The following is a 19,618-nucleotide window of genomic DNA, read 5'->3' on the forward strand; positions in this document are numbered from 1 at the left end:
TTACACCTGATGACCTCTCATGTCACACTACACTACCAGGGTACTTGTACATATAATACCTAAATAACTATCAGTACCCAAAAACACTAGTATGATCCCATTTTTTATCATTCTCACTAGCTGAAAGTCTACTTCGCTTAAAATACCCATTAAATTAGTTCAATTTGTTGAAGTGAAGGTGGCCGATTAGCTCAGTTTGTAGGAGCATTAGTCCTATAGGCCGAATGTTACAGGTAAACCCCATATTGGCGAACATTTTATTTGTCTTATTAATTGCATGTGTAGAATATTGCAATCCTTCGTTTTTACGTAACGTCATTCTATGTTGTCTGCCATCTTTATGGACAACTTTTATCGTTAAAAACATGAAGTTTCTGCAATTAATTATTGCAAACAATGCTTTTGTTTGCAATTTTTTTATTTTAGTATCAAAACAACACCGAAAAATACTGTTAATCAAGGGAATGACGATCGTTTTCTACAAAGATGGTGACGTTTTCGTAGACGCGCGCATGTGCAAACAGGGTGATAACGTCAAAAAAAATGATGGAGTGTGTGAAAGTTGGCACATTCATTACGGCTGTTATTGTAACGCGTAAGGTCTTGACATCCCTACTGCACTTCATCATTTAACATTGATTCATCTTATTAACATCACTGTTATATTCGGTTTCGGCAGTTTTCAGTTTATCGATTGAGACTTAGGAGTTGTCATACCACTTGTAATAAATTACCACGTGTCTCCACATATAAGTCTATCTCGCATAAAAGCCGACCCAAGAAACACAGCCATGAAATTAGAAAATTTATAAGATTTTGCATATACAGTAAGCCAACCCTGTAAATCTTTATCTAAACAAAATATTGCGGAAAGAGTGATTGACAAGTAGTTAAATTAGCCTATCGTGTCTCTGCTTAATCGAAAGGAAACAATCATCTGTTTGTATTGACCCAATGAAAAACATGTTTCCATCTCACGCTATCCTTAGTTTCGCTCTGCAAAAACACTTCTTTATACATGTAGCTATTACTTGTTCCGCGATGATCAGACGCATTGTAGCTACATAGGTTTCACAAATTGTATATCAATGGACTTCCAATGATTATCTATTAGGCAATATTAGTAGTGACAGCGAGTATTTATTTTTAACAGTAATAATGCCGAAAGCTATAGTAATAGTGGTAACTCGTCCCAATCGGAACATGCTTAGTTTGTCCACCATGATAGCTTGAAGGAGAAAAAATGTCTAAACAGATTTGTGGCTGTTTATGGCATTAGATGATGTAAAATTTTCTGCTAATTATTTTGATCAAATGTTATGACAACTTATATAAACCCTGTCAAATATTTGGTTTTACCGAATATTTAATTGGTTCTGTAAAAATTTTATTCAGTAGCAAAAGAGTTAATGATAGTGGTAACCATTATTGAAGAAGCGATGTAAAACACTCATATCCTTTTATGGGTAAAATCAAACATTTCTTTGGTAAAATCTTTTAAACTGTATTAGCGATATTACTGATGCAATTGCATACCAAGCGAGTAAAACTCATCATGGGGAGGACCAACCCGCCACAGACTGCTATTGCCGTTGTAGCGTACTACTAGCAAACAAGCGCTGCTTCGCGTGAGTGTGTACACCCTTACCGTGAGAACAAAATCTGGAAAGAAAAAGGCTAAATGCACTGGTTCTGTTGCATTTCTTTTTCAGTGAATCTTTAAATGCAACTGGAAGCGCCATCACTACTGTGTAAAAGAAACTGTAAGGAAAAAGCTACAAGCCGCGTGCTTAGAACGGTCTGAGTTGTATTTGTTGAAATTAAGTTTGCATGTCGTTTCATTTGCTTTCAATCAGAGTTACGTGCAGTTAAGCCCTTTAGTTTGGTAACTCTTTTGCATTATAGAATTAGCTTATAAACCGGGATATACAGTACTTTTTAAGTTTTACTCTGAACATTTATATCCAAACAAATTCTTTTTTTTTGGAAATAGTAGTTTCCGGTTTCCATTGATAAGTGACATTATTGCTGTGTCATGCGTCAATGCGGTTTATGATGGCGATATTTTTTAACACGATATCATATATATGTATATATTAGATTATATACTAGATGAATATATATAACTAGTGTATATATATAATATATGTATATATATATATATAATTCTCAAAGTTTGTCATTTGTAGGATTGATTGTCCAGCTATAGATCTTAAAATCTTGGAATAAATATTCTGTACCGAAGATTTGATCTCGGGCCCTGTCACCTTACCCACGAGACTACAGAAATCAAATTGCTAGTTTGCCAATATACTGTAAGTCATTATATGAGAGCAAATACCTAATTGCTTTGCGTATGATGCAGGTCATAGCATAACGTCACGAGAAGCTGTTCTCTCACACTATTAAACTGGCTAATAGCGAACAACTTTCACTACTTCTCATTGTTTATAGGACAAAACACTTTTCTCATGATATGTAGTTTGGAAGTTAGAATGGCAAATGTTGTTATATATGTTAAATACAAATCAATTTTCTGTCCAAAGACGTTTTTATTACCCGGGCAACGCCGGGTGGCATAGCTAGTATTATATATATACTAGGTGAATGTCCGGCATTGCCCCGGTAATAAGTCTTTGCACAGTCTTAAATTGAAATAAATTAAAATTTATTTCAATTTATCATATAACAACAGTTACCATTCTAAATTTCAAGCTTCATATCATTAGAAGAGTGTTTTGTGCAGTTCAAATAAATTAAGAGAAAAAATAAAACAACTGCAAAGGTGTTTAAATGTAAACGTGAAATAATTGGCAAGTATCATTTGGCTAAATAAAGTCTGTTTTGCTATGATTACAATGAAAAATTATTTGGTATACAATTATGATTTCAATTCATTTTAGTGTTGGCATTGTAGGGCAAAAATTTTGTATAGAGTGATATGAAAACTCTAGGAATTATCTAATGCAATTGCTAGTTTTAATTATCTAATGCAATTACTAGGGGTAAAAATAATCAATACATTGAATTTAACTTAAATGAATTTAGCTTACTAAACACATAATTAAAACTAAGCATTAGTATTTATTTTTGCCCAAAACAAAGTTCAACTTTGTTATATATATATATATATATATATATATACAAAGGAGAAATAAAACCTATATATATATACAAAGGAGCCTAAAACAAAGTTCAACTTTGTTATATATATATATATACAAAGGAGAAATAAAACCTATATATATATACAAAGGAGCCTAAAACAAAGTTCAACTTTGTTATATATATATACAAAGGAGAAATAAAACCTATATATATATACAAAGGAGCCCAAAACAAAGTTCAACTTTGTTATATATATATACAAAGGAGAAATAAAACCTATATATATATATACAAAGGAGCCCAAAACAAAGTTCAACTTTGTTATATATATATACAAAGGAGAAATAAAACCTATATATATATACAAAGGAGAAATAAAACCTATATATATATATACAAAGGAGAAATAAAACCTATATATATATACAAAAGAGAAATAAAACCTATATATATATACAAAGGAGAAATAAAACCTATATATATATACAAAGGAGAAATAAAACCTATATATATATACAAAGGAGAAATAAAACCTATATATATATACAAAGGAGAAATAAAACCTATATATATATACAAGGGAGAAATAAAACCTATATATATATACAAAGGAGCCTAAAACAAAGTTCAACTTTGTTTTAGGCTAAAATTTTATCATTGATCTGTTTTCGGTTTTGTTTTAGCGAAATGAGATAGCGAGCATCGTATCTCTGTCAGGCGTTGTGGAAGGAATTTCGGCAAATAGCATATTGTCATTTTTGTTACTTTGTCATAATCAGTACACCGACTACGACATTTGAATTTTGAGATAAACTTTTGTTGAAATTGTATGGCAAAATAAAGTCGAAAAAACTTTGTCCTTTTACGGTGAGTACGAAAAAGCGTAGTGTTCCATACAGTTATTCAAAAAAATATCATAACAGGAGCATCATAACCCGAGGGTGCTCTGTATTAATCAATAATCTAGCATGTGCAATCGTGAAAATAATATACAGTATATGGTACCAGCGATGGGAATGGTAAGAACGGTTAGTCTTGTGGTTAGGTGGGTGTGTTTACAACCTTGCGGTTACAATCTTCGTGAGTTCAAATCCAGTACGAGGAGCCTTTTTTATTCCTATATTTTAGTCGCTATAACTGGATAGACGAACGACAACTTTGAGATTGTTATATATATATAGGCCTATATAGATGATCACATTTCTCAAGTCATTAATTTTTTAAATATCATATTACAAGATGCTTTTCAATCTGGGGTATCAATTGTAACAATTGCAAATACCGATAAAAGCTGTCTTCTCGACTCTCCCTATCAAGACATTATATTATAGTCATGAATTGTGTATATTACAACAAGAACTTTCCAGAAATTACTTCATTTTAGCACTATTTTATATTATTAAAATATACTATTTATTATTATCAAATTATTATTTGCTAATTAAATTAAGTACCGTGTTTGTTGCCAAAGGTTGATAGAACAACCCAAAACAAGCAGTTCCTTGCTTTAGTGTAATGCTAATCCTTTGCAGCAATGCATACTTTTAGGATTTTGTTTCTCAAATGTTCCGATTAGATTCCATAATCCATGAAACCATAATTCGAAATGATAACCAGTAGCCTTGGCTTCACGAGCTGTTTCTGACAGCACAAACTTCTTATGGCCCCTTGTTCCTCCATCCGGTGTATAATCCTGGCTATCTTATCAAGCCTTCACTTACTCACCCTAGAGGCAAGCTCTCAATCTGGCAGTTTTGACTGATATGAATTGTTATATTGTGGACTCCACCCATGATAAGAGAGAGTATATGCAGCAATGTTTACTGATGTTAGTGGTAAAGGCTAAGAAATAATTACAGTGTCTCCATTCAGAGACGTTACATCAACAAACGAGTGCATCAACAAATAGAAGTCGGCCAGTCGCTAATCAGTTTGATACAGTCATCCAGGGTTTTCAAGATTTGACAAGAGCTGCATTGATCAATGAACGATATTGGCTAATAAAATCAGATTGACCTTTGATCAATTCTAACTTATCAAGGGCACAAAACTAAAGCAAAAATACAAATAAATTTTTATTGTAAGAAACAGATTTTCTACAATGCTTGGATTAACCTGCTCCAAGCATAAGATTTACATAATCAATTGGTGAGCCATATTATAACAACGTCATTTTACTATTTTTTAACAGAAACACAGTGGCAACAGGAGTTCTACACAGAACTATGTAATTTACTCACGCTTCCTATGCAGTCCTTCCACTTTTATTAAACTTCTTTTGCTTAAAATGAGCATCTCAACATAAGATTTCCACATTTCAATTTTATCAAACCAAATGTATCGGTATTTCTATTGAATAATCAAAAATTAATTTTTTTTTAATTTGGCAAATCTTTCAGAAATCTGTGAGAAGCTGGTAGCTATCAATAGTTAAAGTTGAACAGATTGGAGTTACCTACCCTTGAGCGATTTAGTGTAGCCTGTGTGACCATGAAAAATTACTAATTACTATAAAAATTGATAAAAATTACTGATCAACTAGCAATACGGTTGACAACGCATCTCAATATTTTAGAGATTCAATGAAGTAGCCAGAATACAAATGCCTTTTTTGCTGTAATAAGTACAAGAAACTTTTTGAATACATTTTTAATCCTTTAGCAAGTTTAGACACATTCACGTCTAACCTCTAACTCTATCCACATAGCACGTGAACTATTTTGTTAGCTTGATAGAAATATCTATAGCCACAGCTAAGCAATCAACCAAAAGTTGTTTTTCTTAATTTTAATATACAACGCAGTCAATTTTATAGCTCAAAATCAAACATTGGCAAAAAAATCGAAATGTCCTCAACTTAGTGAAACTCATTAGCTTAACCAGTACGACAGCGAAATAGGTAAGTAGCATAGGACAACTCTATAAACCATTTAATCGTGACAAACATATATATATATATATGTATATATATATATATATATATATATATATATATATATATATGTATGTATGTATGTCATATCTTATAGCTTCATTGTATATTAGCCTATTTCTCTTAACTTGGCTAAAGAATAACCAGACAACGACAAGTAGATAAAGGCAATCGCTGGGAGTTGCAGGTGATCGCAGCGATGCCAACAGGTGAGTCAGATGACAAAGGAAGGGTGCGGCCACATAGTTAATACCTATCTGTATTCAAGAGACGCAAGGTAATTTCCATAGCCACCCTTTGGCAGTTAACCATGGACATGCATCAAAATAAACCGCATGGGATTCATCCAATAGAGTTTTAGCAAATGCCAAATGTCAAACAGCCATGTCTGCTCTAATAGGCAGAACAGAAGATATGTTGTAATGCCACACTGCAACCCTGGAATGTTAAAATTTTGAAGCGTATTTGAAGGTGTGGAAGTAATCTATAAACATGTTTACAGCATATTTCTCTGAAGAACCAAGACATATCGTTGGTACATGGAGCATTAGGGTGTACCAGCAAGCAGTTCACTCGCAAAGTCATTAATAAGTCAAATCTTGTTCGGCGATGGGCACAATTAAAATAATAATGCTATATAAATTACAGCTTTCATAAACCATTGACATTAGTTTGTTTTTTCTCGTAATTGAATACATTAATACCTTCCAAGAAAAACTTGGAGTTATTTTTTACCTAAAGACAAGACAAATTTGAGATGTGAGACATTTTTCAATGATGCCACTAGGTGGCAGAGTATGCGAGAGGCAGCTTGCGAGAACAGCATCGCTCTGTCTTTCGCGTTGCATCAAAAGAGACTTACAACGACCGGCTAAAAGTAAAAGTGTGTCTGAAAGCAAGACAAAAAGCAGGAAAAATTTTTAAAAGAAAATGAAAAGAAATCAAAATTAGAATTAAGCTTAGTGTAAGATTTAAACATGAAAAAAAATTTATGTTACGTTGTGTCATAAATGTGTGTAGCGTACCGAAAGTGTTACCATCAAGTCTCTCTCCCATCTCCGTTAGCCACTACTATCTGTATCAAAGGTAAGACCTCCGCACAGTATTGTACATAATGTTCATTTTATAAAAGATCATAATCAATCCTTCATTTTTCGTGACGTCATTCTATCGTTGTCCGCCATCTTTATGGACACATTTTATCGTTAAAAACACGAAGCTTCTGCAATTAATTATTGCAAACAATGCTTTTGTTTGCAAATTTTTTATTTTAGTGTCAAAACAACACCAAAAAACACTATTAATCAAGAGAATGACGATCGTTTTCTACAAAATTGACGGTTTTTTCATGGACGAGTGCATGTGCAAACAGGGTGATGACATCAAAAAAAAAACGATGGAGATATAGGTATTTGTTACTTTGTGAGCATAGATAGTGTATTAAACCAATTAAAAACATGTTTTTTATTGTAATACCCTGTTTTAGGTGTTTTTTAAAGTGAGAAGTAATTAAATTGTAGTTAGTTATTTTATGTAGAAAAAATTGATTTGAGATAAGAGTGAACTGACATGCGAACTCAGTAGGTTCGTATGCCAAGGTATTACTGTAATTATATTATTTTCACCAGCTACCACAAGACAGACCTTTCAATGCAGGCATTAACAACACTGGTTTCTAATTTGAAGTTAGCAAAACGAATGGAGCACAAACCTTTTTTTGTCTGGCTCATACGGGCAAGCGACTCTTGGCCTTCCCTTTCGGGCTGTAGCCAAGAGACCAGAAAGTTTGTTCTCTTGGCATACTCCGTTTCATATCACAAAAATTAATAGCAGAAGTAGATTGTCAGTAGAGTGCACTTTCTTCTAGTAATAATAGAGGATCTAGTGCAATAGACCGAGCTATAATCTATAAGCTATTATGTGTAGGTGGGTGTTTATTATGGCCGACTTCATTTCGTAAGATGCCCTCCAATCACAAATCAGATATTAGCCAACGAAATTACGCTGCAAATACTAGTTGATCCAACCAGCTGTTCACATGCACTTCTGTTACTATCATCTATTCGATCATCACTATAATTTGAGAGGCAATTGTACTGCAATTCTCCAAGTCTTATAAGAGTCCACGAGCAAACCTTTGGAAAACTGTACAACACAAACGCGCCAACCGTTAGAAAGATGTACAGAGCCCTGTGATACAACTCAAGGAATGATCACTTCCACACAATGGACCAGTCCAGAGAGAGATGGAAGGGTTTGGTTGGGCATTGACTGAGAGCGAAGTGACAGATCTCCTCATCTCATCCGAGTTAACCATTCTAATCGGAGTTGTCCTTCTTTGCTTATCACAACAAATGTTTTGAATCATTTGAGCCTTGAAAAACTGAAGCCTTTAGGTTACCGTAGTAACGTATTAGGCCACAGTGCCCATTAATCAAACTGCTATGATTATGAAGAATTAAACTGCCAGGTAGACCCACCCTGTCATTACCCCTAGTTTAATCTCCTCAATGTTATACAGTAGCTATTTGGTTAAGTTAGAGTAATGAACATGTCAGGCCATAGCACTTCCAGCTCCACCCTAGCCTAACAATCGACTTGAATAAAATGATACTCATAAAGGTGAACTATTGATAAGCCCAAGGTTATAATTTATGTTAGTACTTCGACAAGTATACCTCCTATATATGCCTGCCACTGGCTTGTACATGAGCTGAAATCAAACAACCATTCAAATCCTGTTATATATGTTTTATTATTACTTAATGACTTTTCATGTTAACGTACTTTAAATCAAGTTTATACCCCTGTTTTATTGTTGTATGGAAGAGCCCATTAAGTTTCTACAGAAAAGGCTGGTAAACTTCCTGTAGCTTTCTATCTTATTGCCTTTATACCATGTTTTGATACTTTCAGTATGTTGTTTGATAGTAAACAAGCTTAACTGTACAATAATATTCGCATCTGTACAATAATATTCACATCTGTACAATAATATTCGCATCTGTACAATAATATTCACATCTGTACAATAATATTTACACCTGTACAATAATATTCACACCTGTACAATAATATTCACATCTGTACAAAAAATATTCACATCTGTACAATAATATTCACATCTGTACAATGATATTCACATCTGTACAATGATATCCACATCTGTACAATAATATTCACATCTGTACAATAATATTCACATCTGTACAATAATATTCACATCTGTACAATAATATTTACATCTGTGTAGTGAAGAGAGGAAGGTTAAAATATTCTCTACACGAAGTTGCATCAGTTAGTTTTATGTTATTCTCTGTAGAGAATTTACTTTGAGTTCATGTAATTATAATCCAACTGAGATGTCTCGTTTTTTCAACTACTCTAGAGATCAGTGTTTATATATTACAAGCTTTTGTATTATACTGCTGACAGTGTTTTTAGAATGCTCTGTATTTAGGAATGAAAAATAAGGTTGTTTTTGTTTACTTGTTTGGTGTTATTCCAATGTTTCTATTTTCTAATATATATATATAGTTTTTTTAAATACATTGTTATAATATTAGGAGCATTATACATTCATTAGCGATTCGGATCCATCAGCATTGACCGTTTTTATGATGTCAAAGAGTACTCGCACATCGTACGCCTTCGCACGAATTTAGAGAAGCGAAATAGCGTCAAATGCATTTAGATTTTACAGTTTCCACGATTCGGGGCGGAAGCAATTCCGAACCCAGCCGAAAGCATTCAAACGCTGTATATCAATAATTCTAGTTTATGGTATGGCATATGCTAGCAGCTAGTACACATCTACTCTATAGAAAACATAAGGTTCACCCATAATAACACAATAAAAAGCTATGATCAGATAAAGGCACTTTGCGCGAGATGTTGCCGACCATCAGCTGATAGGAATCAACTTAAAGGTTGACTTGCAATAAAATTCACATTACAGTTATTTGGTATCAAAAGATTCACCATGTCTTACTCTGCTTTGTTGCAGGTGCCAAATACGTGGAAATGTGATTACAAGCCCTTAAAAGCTCAAAAACGAAAAGCCGCCGTAGATTGGAATCTGTTTATTTATCTTACGTATTCATTAAAAGTTTGGTTATCGTCTTGTCACGTGATGTTCTCACGTGTATTGAAAGGCCAATAAAAAGCTCACTATAAAACATATTGTAGCACTAGTTTATGACAAACACTTCGGGTTTTATCGAAGTCCCCGTATTAAATATAGATGCTCGCTACTTTACAGTTTTGTTTCGGCATTATTCAATCGTCAAGTCGTAATTTGATCACGTGACCCAATACTTCGCAAATAATTTTTGCAGCACTTTTCGACTATCACAGGTAACCAACAGGCTCGTCATGATTATCAGACAATGATATGTACTCCTTCGCGCTAAGGTTAAAAAGTTTAACGATTTTTTATGGTAAGTTATAAGATATCAGTGCTAGAAGTGACAGCATTACAATGACGATAAAACAGACGCGTAAGAACAATAGACATGGTTTTATTGAATGCGTGAAGTACATTTGTGAAATATTTCGACGAATGAGGTTGCATGAAAGTGTAAACAGAAACCATCCTGTAACAGCTACGTCCCGTTTGAGCCGTTTTGGAAAGCGAATCCAAACTACGGCGGTCTCGTGTGGCTGCGATTAACTGTTCGTTTTTTAGCTTTTAAGATCTTGTAATCACATTCCCCTATATTTTGCACCTACAACACAACAGAGTAAAACATGGTGAATCTTATGATATCAAATAACTGTAATGTGAATTTTGTTGCAAGTCAACCTTTAAGATTTTCTGCACGTAACACTCAAGTTACACAATGCTTCATTTATGTAAATTTTGAGGAGAAACTTTTGCCATTTTTCCCACATCAAGTTTGTTAAAGCTAGGAGCTATTTACTTAAGCCGGAGGTTTCAATAGGCGGACATCAGAGTTATCTCCCTCAGTCTTAGCTAAGCATCTCATACTTCTTGTTGACACAGTGAAATCTCATAATAGGCTAGCTAGCAGATCTCTGCTCAATTTAAATACAAGGAAGTGTATTACAAGATGACGACAGAGCTATTATCACCATAAACAATAGGCATGGTGAGTCAGCATGCCTTTAGCGTGTGTCTTTTCAGTTTTCATAAACTTAATGACGACCATAAACGCATCTTTGCGTCATTGGGAATGCACCATAAACGCATCTTTGGGAACGAAAACATCATCACGGGTGTCGAGAAAACTTCATTTTCATTCGAAAAACAGAAGGACCAGCTATTTTTCTTCCTAACAGGGACATACAACTCAAATAAGCCGACGGACCTAACAAGTGAGACAGGAATTTTTTGTTCTCACGCTGAGCAAATCTACTCTCCATACTAATGTGTCCAAATACATCAACACTAATCGTGTCCAAACCTGCAGAGCTGAACAAAACCCCATTCAGTCAAAGTTGGCAGACCGGCTAAGCAGCGAATTTGTTCATAAATACACTGTTATATGGCAGCTTTCTGAGCGCTTTGTAGTACTGCTAAGCAGCCATAATGATCCATTAGTCGCAAAGCTTTCCAATCATTAGAAAGCTTCAGCAGTAAAGCTTTAAAATCTACCGATCGCTTTATTGTCATAGCTCGCTGGACACGAGAACTTTCTCAGCTAATATCATAAACTAGTTCGTTTGAGCCGAGCCGGCAGATCATAAAGTCTTGCTTGAAAGAAATCATGGTAATGGTTTAGTGAACGCTCCATTTAATGGAGCGTAATCCTACGTAAGTGACGGCTTATCTTGTTAACAACTCTGTCCAGCCTGAAGTTTCTCAAGACTCGCGATTCAAAATACTCCACCCTCGTTGTTACAGTTTAAGTACTACAAATCTTACCCAGTCATGCACCACACTTCTTTCAAACTTTTAAACAATATCTAAGTCTAAGGAAGAAAAGTCATCAAATCTCAAAGATCTGAACCTTCCAGCAGCCGTGGAGGAAAAATATGATCAAAATGAAATGAGAGTTACTGCCTACACCACTGCTATGCTCTAGATTTTTTGGTCTTGGAGTTGTGTTCCCACTTTATTTACATTCACTCCATGCAACGAGCTATCTCACATCTGCACGTATCAATAATTTCATAACTCTTCAAAAGAACCTTTTTTATTAAAGCTTGAGATTACTAAATTTTTTACTTGAATTTTGTTTTTAAAATTAAATATACTTAAAATTAAATTTGAAAGAACCTTTGGACTATAATGTTTACTGAAATTTGAAGATTTGCTACTTTACAAATACATGTATAGCGATAAGAATGCAGCTAATATTAATAGATCACAGATCGCAATCAATGTGTCAAGTAAGTTTGTCTGAAACATGCACACCAACAAAATAAAACGAGCGGTCAAAATGTACATACAGTGAACGATGTTTGAGCAATTTTATGTATCCATTTGGTAAGTGAGTCAATATATCATCAATAATTGTCAATTACCCTCTACGCAATGGAAACTAGTTTCTACATTTATTTTACTGAAATTAGAGAAAGAGTAGATGACTCTGCAGATATCTATTAGTCGAATATACGTCAACGCAAGACATTATTGAAAAAGTCGTTTAATAAAAAAGTTACAAATCATTGCATAATTACAAAATATTGCATATCTAATACCAACAGAGACCAAAATAACAAAACAAACCTGTGGGTTCAGGGCATATTAGTCATATACACTTTCCTCAAGTTTAGCTGCTTAGTTATTTTGAGATAGAGATAACTATGTCCAACTACTAAAACACTACATCATAGCATCTGATCATTGTATCATAACCAATAAGCAAAAGAAAATAAAAAAAAAGTTTTGAGTTGAAACTGAGGAGGTACCAAACACAGATGTGATGCGAGCCACAAATATTAGTCACATCTGATAGGGCACTGAGACAAAAGGAGTAATATGAGTATGAGTGTAAGGAGTTGTTCGTCCAACTAATAATAAAACTGTTTTAACTAATTGTTGTTCGGTGTCAGATTGTTAGGAAGTGTTGATATTCTCAAGGCTTGTTAAGCATTGCACGATCATGAATGGCTTCCCAAATTGATTAAAGTTTTTTTTAACATTTTGTACCTAATTTTACAGCAAAATATATGTTGAGCGTTGTCTTAAACATTCTAAAATAGAAACATAACGTTTTTTAGTTCTAAGAGAATGGCTGCCCTAATTTGCTTAATTTTTTAATTTCACATCATATCAGCAACATATTGCGGATCATAGTGAGTTCAACAAAGTTAGTTGTATGAGAGTCAGTCATTAACAGAACTCCACCATATACTGGGAGAGATGCAAACAGCAGCTCGATCAAGAAGCTATTCAGAAAACTTTTATTCCCCCAGAGCATGCCCGATCTGGCTAATGGCTCTTGTAAGAGCAGTCCATAACTCATTGGCGCGTTATTCACGATTATTAAATGTTTCAAGAAGAAGATGATAAAACCATAAAAGATAGCTAATTTTAGTTTAGTTAATTGTTTTAGTTCCCCATAGATGTTTTATAGTTTTTATAAATAAGAGTGTAGGCCTAACTTGTGTTCTAAATCTATATTTCTAGCCCAATAATTCAAGTGAGAATATATGTGTTATACATCAATGATTAAAATAAATATATAATTGTAAAGAGCCAATAACAACACATGGTTAGATATGATGATTTCCACATTTTACACAACTATGTTCAACTGTAATAAAACTGTTAATAAGTTGATATTAGGTATTATTATTTATTATTACTATCAACATTGCCATTGCTACGGTTTCTAATCTATGAGGCTCGCTGTAGGCTATGAGCTAATTCTATTCCACTAATTCCACTATTCTGTACTTTTATAGCTAATCATAGTTTTCTTGAATTTTATTAAATCTTATAACTAATTTACCAATATGGTTATTTTTGAGTACATTTATCAGGCTCCAATTACACATTTTAATGACACTCTTCAACCCTAGCTCTGCAGCAACCTATTGAAAATTATTTAATGTTAGTTACATTTTATTGCTTTAATTTGCATCTTAAAAGTTTCATACAATGCAATTCTCCATGGTCCAAGGCTATCTTGTTCCGAGGCTTCTAAGAAATATGCTAAAAACTATTATAATCCTCTACCACAAATATAGTCTGAAATATTTGTCTGTTGTAGACGTTCTTCACACTTAAATATTCTTGGAAAATATTTATTCATATATGGAATAAATATTTTCCAATTATTAAACAGCTTTTTGAGGATGTTAGATAATAAGTTTTGAAAAAGGTTTAAAAGAAAAGTTCACTATTACTTCTAGCTATAATAAAACCACTAGCGAGGATCAACGAAATATATTTTGTTGGCGATATATAAATATGTTCCCAGCAGTAAACCTCTATTTTTTATTTTCCTACAATGTATTTTCACTGGTATTAGCGACATTTCTTTATAGTGTTCCATGTGTCATGTAGGGAATATCTGTCTGCAAAGCCTTCTACTCAGTTGGTCGTGGTATAATTGACATAAAATAATACTGCCAACGATTATTAAGCAACCACATTAATTGGTAATAATTAATGACAAGTCCTTAAAACAGTAAGAGTTGAATAAAACAAAAATAAACAACTTATACTTACTGGCTTCAAGAACTGTTGCTGACCGTCCATGGCCTTATAACGACAGTATTTTACTACAGCTCTTACGAGTGTATCTCTGAGTATTTCATGACTGCCATCTACTAATCCGATAAGATATTTAGTAAATCAACGCATCTTTATTTGCATTATTTGCTACTCATAACATACGCAAAGCCAATTCTAGCAAGGGTGCGATGTTGAACATCATAAAACGTTCATCGCTAATATGACCTCTAAATACTGACCTTCAATCTGATTGGTTAAATTCTCTTATTTCTTTGACTCCACCCTAGTTGGTCAAATCTCGCTCCATTGTAATAAATGTGTGTGCAATTCTAAGAGTTGTCTTTTCTAATATTAAATTATCGGGTGAGGAAACAACTTCGAAATATTGGTAACTTAATTTCCAGTGAGTCGTGATTATCCAAAAATACTCTAAGCACTTGAAAATAAATTGTGTGTAGCAGAAACTTAGAAAATAGAAAATATAAACTTTCATGCATTTCTTTAACAAGTAATCTAAATATTAATATACACATGTAAGACAAAAGAGCCTACCCGTATTGATGTTACAGAGAATGCAATTCAAACAATCGTAACTCAGTTTTAATTGCAGCTTTGCTGCTACATTTGCCCAGTTAATAGCATGATTTTTCTTTTTGATTATTTTTTTCCCTACTTAAGGAGACATTAACAACTTTAAATAATATAATGACCTTAAATGTTAGCAAGTTACAATTGATGCAAAAAACTGTTGCTCCAGTTGGGAGCCATTTTACTGATAAATTACACAAAATAGCTGTTTTTGATAGGCATAACTAGTGTATGCCTATCAAACTACTAAATAGTTTGTATATATAATAGTTATATACAAACTATTTAGTTCAGCAATAAGTGAGAGAATGCTAAACTGGGAACAAATTGTGATACTTTCATTGAACAACCAGAGAAATGTAAAGCTGTCAATATTTCTTGAAACATTTGAAAATGTTGTTTCAGTTTGTTAACCTGAAACAAACCTTAACTGTCTAAGGTTTGTTCGGGTTAAACCTTAAACAGTTTCAGGTTTAACCTGAAACTCTGGTTTCAGGTTAAACATTTGAAAATGTTGTTTCAGCGAAAACTTATTTTCAGCGTATTACTATTAATTATCAACGGTGTGAATTTGTATTACACGAAGTTGTTATACATGAAATACACAAAGTTTTCATTCAGTGATGATTTCATTCATTTCTTTTACTCATTTGACCAATGAGCAGTGCAGACTCTTTTCATTCTGGGAAAAAAATTACCGTTTGCCATTATGAAATGTTTTTGATCAAAAATTAATCTTTTTTTCAACTTCACTTAATAATGACACATAAACTGGATATATATATATTTGATATATATATTTGGTAAAAATAAATATAAATAAAATAAATAAAATATATAAAATAAATAAAATATATAAAATAAATAAATAATAAATAAAATAAATCTGTTATATATTTTTGATATATATATTTGGCTCTACAGATGTGCTAAGATGAGATAGCAGAAATCATTGAACGTACATAAGAGGATATCAATGTGCAATATCTAAAAGTCTGGGAAATACTTAAGCCATGCGTAAGTATTAGAGTCGACTCCAAGGTAACCTGGATAGCCATGCGTAAGTATTAGAGTCGACTCCTGGTAACCTGGATTAAGGTTACATACTTTACCTTAAACTAATTAAGTTCTAAACTAATTTAATTATATATTTTGTTAGTTTTATATGTTTCGACTGCTTATTTTTAATTGTTACTAGCGTCTTAGATTACACCGTATTCTTTTTGATTTCACTTGCAAAACAGCAACGTTTCAAAAGACTTCAAATATCAGAGGATTTATATCTACTCACCTGTACAATATATTTTATGTTTACCTAGATATAAGTAGGGAAATTGAGCAGAGTAGCCCATGAATTGATAGACTAGTAAACTGATGTCTAAGAACATATTCTATGGAATGCTTTTATAGCAGATGATTGAAGTATAATCAATTTGATTTTGCTCAAATCAGGCATTGACCTCAAAGCTCAACAGCTTTAATCATATATCAGCAAGGTTTAGATACAAAGTGGAAGTCACTTGAAATAATAAAGCTTCTTATTGTGGTTATTGAATGTTAATCTAGGTTCTGTTATATATATTATAGCTCAACTTCACACAAGTACGCAATAAAGATGAGTAGGTAATAAAACATTTGAATTCAGGTAAGAAGGTTTGAAAACATTTTATACACGTCATATCAGGTCTCTACTGCTGTATGGTGCATTTTCTTGACACACAACCTTGTTATTTACATGTAAAGAAAGACTAGAGCAGGCTTAACGTAGTGCATCAAAAACTGTTTATCCTGACATGTTCCATGGGGATAGACTAGCTTTGCTTCCCCTACCACGGTTGAACGATTTGATTTTTGGCAAATATTATTTTTATTTAAACATATTATTAGTAGTCCTGACTGTCTGTAGAATCAAATAATTTTTTTTAATATTTCAGAAAGAACAGGCATATGTTCTGTTTATCGCCCTGAAATAACACAGACTCAAAAGAGATCAAAAAGTTCGTTTCCAGTTTTTTATGAAATCTTTTAACAATGGCAACATCTATACATGATTCAGTGAGTGAGCGCAATTATTTCAATACTGTCAACCATATAAATGTTGTATTATATGTGTGGATAAGACAATAAAATAAAGTTTTATTTTAATAATTATCCCAGAAGTTAATTAGAAGTAAATTTATTCTGAGAGGTTGCCGTAAGTGCTACACATATGTACGTCCTAAGTACATTCCACATAATGATTATGGGAGCACAAGCTTGCTCAAGAGTACATGAAGTATGGTGCTTGATCAAAGAGATGATGCCTTAAGAAGAAGCTCATGGTTTTTAACTCAATCAGAAAATGGCAATACATGTAATAAAAAATTATTATTACTAGTACCCTGACTGTCTCGTGTTCCATGAAAGATCATCATGTGTCTCAAGACAGCACAGAGAATGAATGTGTGCGCAAGTATAATTGTTGGCCCATGAAAGGTAGTTGATTGGCACAGAAGTTATGGTATCAGCTTGTGAAGTTGACAGGTGTAAGTTCAAGTCTTGTTGCAAGCAACCTTTTTTTCTAACTATTAATCTGGATTTGAACAGGTAGACACGACTCTTATTATAGCAAAGATTTACAGCAGTAAGAGTCATGGGTTCAAAACCCAGTCATGACACCGTTTTTCATGATTACATGTACATATATGATTGTTCGTATGAAAAATTACACATAAAAGAATCAAAATATAGAAATGAGGTGAAACTTTTGCAACAACAAAGATGAAAGTGTAATGACACACCTCACTCAGCATATTTGCCAGTAGTTCTATTGATTTAGCCCGAGATAAATGATCAGCCGCTAGTATCATTATTTATGCATAACAAATAAACATTAGTGAATGCATATAACAATGAGATCTTCAGGAATTAGCTTTCTTTCATCGTATGAATAACTTTGTTTGTTGTTTCAGAAGCGCCTGTTCCTTGTTCCCAGATATGACTGTTTACAGGGACAATAGCTCGAGGATATTTATAACCTTTCTTTAGTAATATTCATACTCAGGGAAGTGTTGGAAGTCGGCAGAAGAAGCGTAAATATAAAGTCTGTTTGCATTATGAATCTTAATAAGGAGTAACGGGTTGGAAGGGGGAAGGTTTGGCTGGCTGCCAACTATATCAGCTACGGCAAAAAGAAACTCTTACAAATGTGATTAAAAGGAAACAACTATAGCTAAGCACAGCTAAAGGCTGGTTCATATTATATCCTAGTATGCTGGAGTTGTCTTCTCGGCGACTGTGCGCTCTGTAGACCGATGCCATCATCGAGGCAGCGTAAATATGTCAGCAAACATTGCAGCTGTCAAAATTTGCTGACATTTTAGAGTGCATCCTTTGACAGTCTGTGCAATGCACACGCTTCGGCGATGATGATTGGCTAATGTGGATTGCTTGACCTATATTTTCCTTCATGATAGTTGCTGCATGACTCGCATGTCCCTGTTTCAGCGGACGGATTGTATAATAAGAACACTATGATGCAGACAATACGCTGATGCAAAGACAGATGTAAACTATGCTATCACAGATGTTCACAGATGCATTGTGTGGTTGACTTTGACATGGCGCTATAGTGTGCACCAGCTTCTAGCTTGGCACTCGGGATTCATGAGATGCATTGGGGTTTGGTCGGTGAATTTTAAAAGTTGAACTAAACTTCAATAGTAAGAATCATTTTGCTGCATAATGAGTTTTCAAATACTCAATAGCAATACAAACCTAATTTGATGAAAGACAGAGACTAGAGACATTGCTGAAGATTTTTAGGCTATTGACCAAAAAGCTTTAGTTCCTAATATGAGTCTGGTTACTAGTAGAGGGAAGCATGTTTGGTAGTAATGTATCTGTTAGCACTGCAGAGATCATTGATGAAATAGCAGAGAGAGTAGATAAGTTGGAACTGATTTAAACATCTCAGGTAACTAGAATACCTCAAGTTTGCTTACAACAGAACTTATAGTTAGCCTACATATCACAACTCCACTACATAGCTTTGTAGCAGCTACTAGAACTAATGAGGACTTGTCTTCCATGACACGTTACACCACTTGCACAAATTCAGTAAATAGATTACTTATGAGTAGCTATTTTAAATAGCCATTTTTTACAAGCTTTTATTTGATGAGCTAATAAAAAGTCACTTTCTGAATCTAAACGGCACAGTTACAGAGCTTGACATATTTTTAATAAAATAACTAGATTGAGAGAAGACAATTCCTAAAGGGAATAATGTACCTATCAAAGAATAATTTCTATGCAAGCTTTAATAGCATTATAAAGCTTTCTTACTTGAACGTATTAGT

The 19,618-nt window shown here is 33.5% G+C and overlaps 1 protein-coding gene across 7 annotated transcripts in view; it reads right to left on the bottom strand.

The window, feature by feature from the left end:
- LOC137401522 (uncharacterized) overlaps positions 1 to 14,863 on the bottom strand; it is an 86,177-nt gene extending 71,314 nt beyond the window's left edge. For all 7 annotated transcript variants that reach the window (XM_068087914.1, XM_068087912.1, XM_068087917.1 and 4 more), the window contains exon 1: positions 14,685 to 14,863. In XM_068087914.1, the coding sequence (XP_067944015.1) occupies positions 14,685 to 14,714 (30 nt within the window). In that variant the 5' untranslated portion in view covers positions 14,715 to 14,863. The remainder of the gene's footprint in view (positions 1 to 14,684) is intronic.
- Positions 14,864 to 19,618: the final 4,755 nt, after the last annotated feature.

This window comes from Watersipora subatra, chromosome 8, assembly GCF_963576615.1.
Source record: "Watersipora subatra chromosome 8, tzWatSuba1.1, whole genome shotgun sequence".
Taxonomy (NCBI): domain Eukaryota; kingdom Metazoa; phylum Bryozoa; class Gymnolaemata; order Cheilostomatida; family Watersiporidae; genus Watersipora; species Watersipora subatra.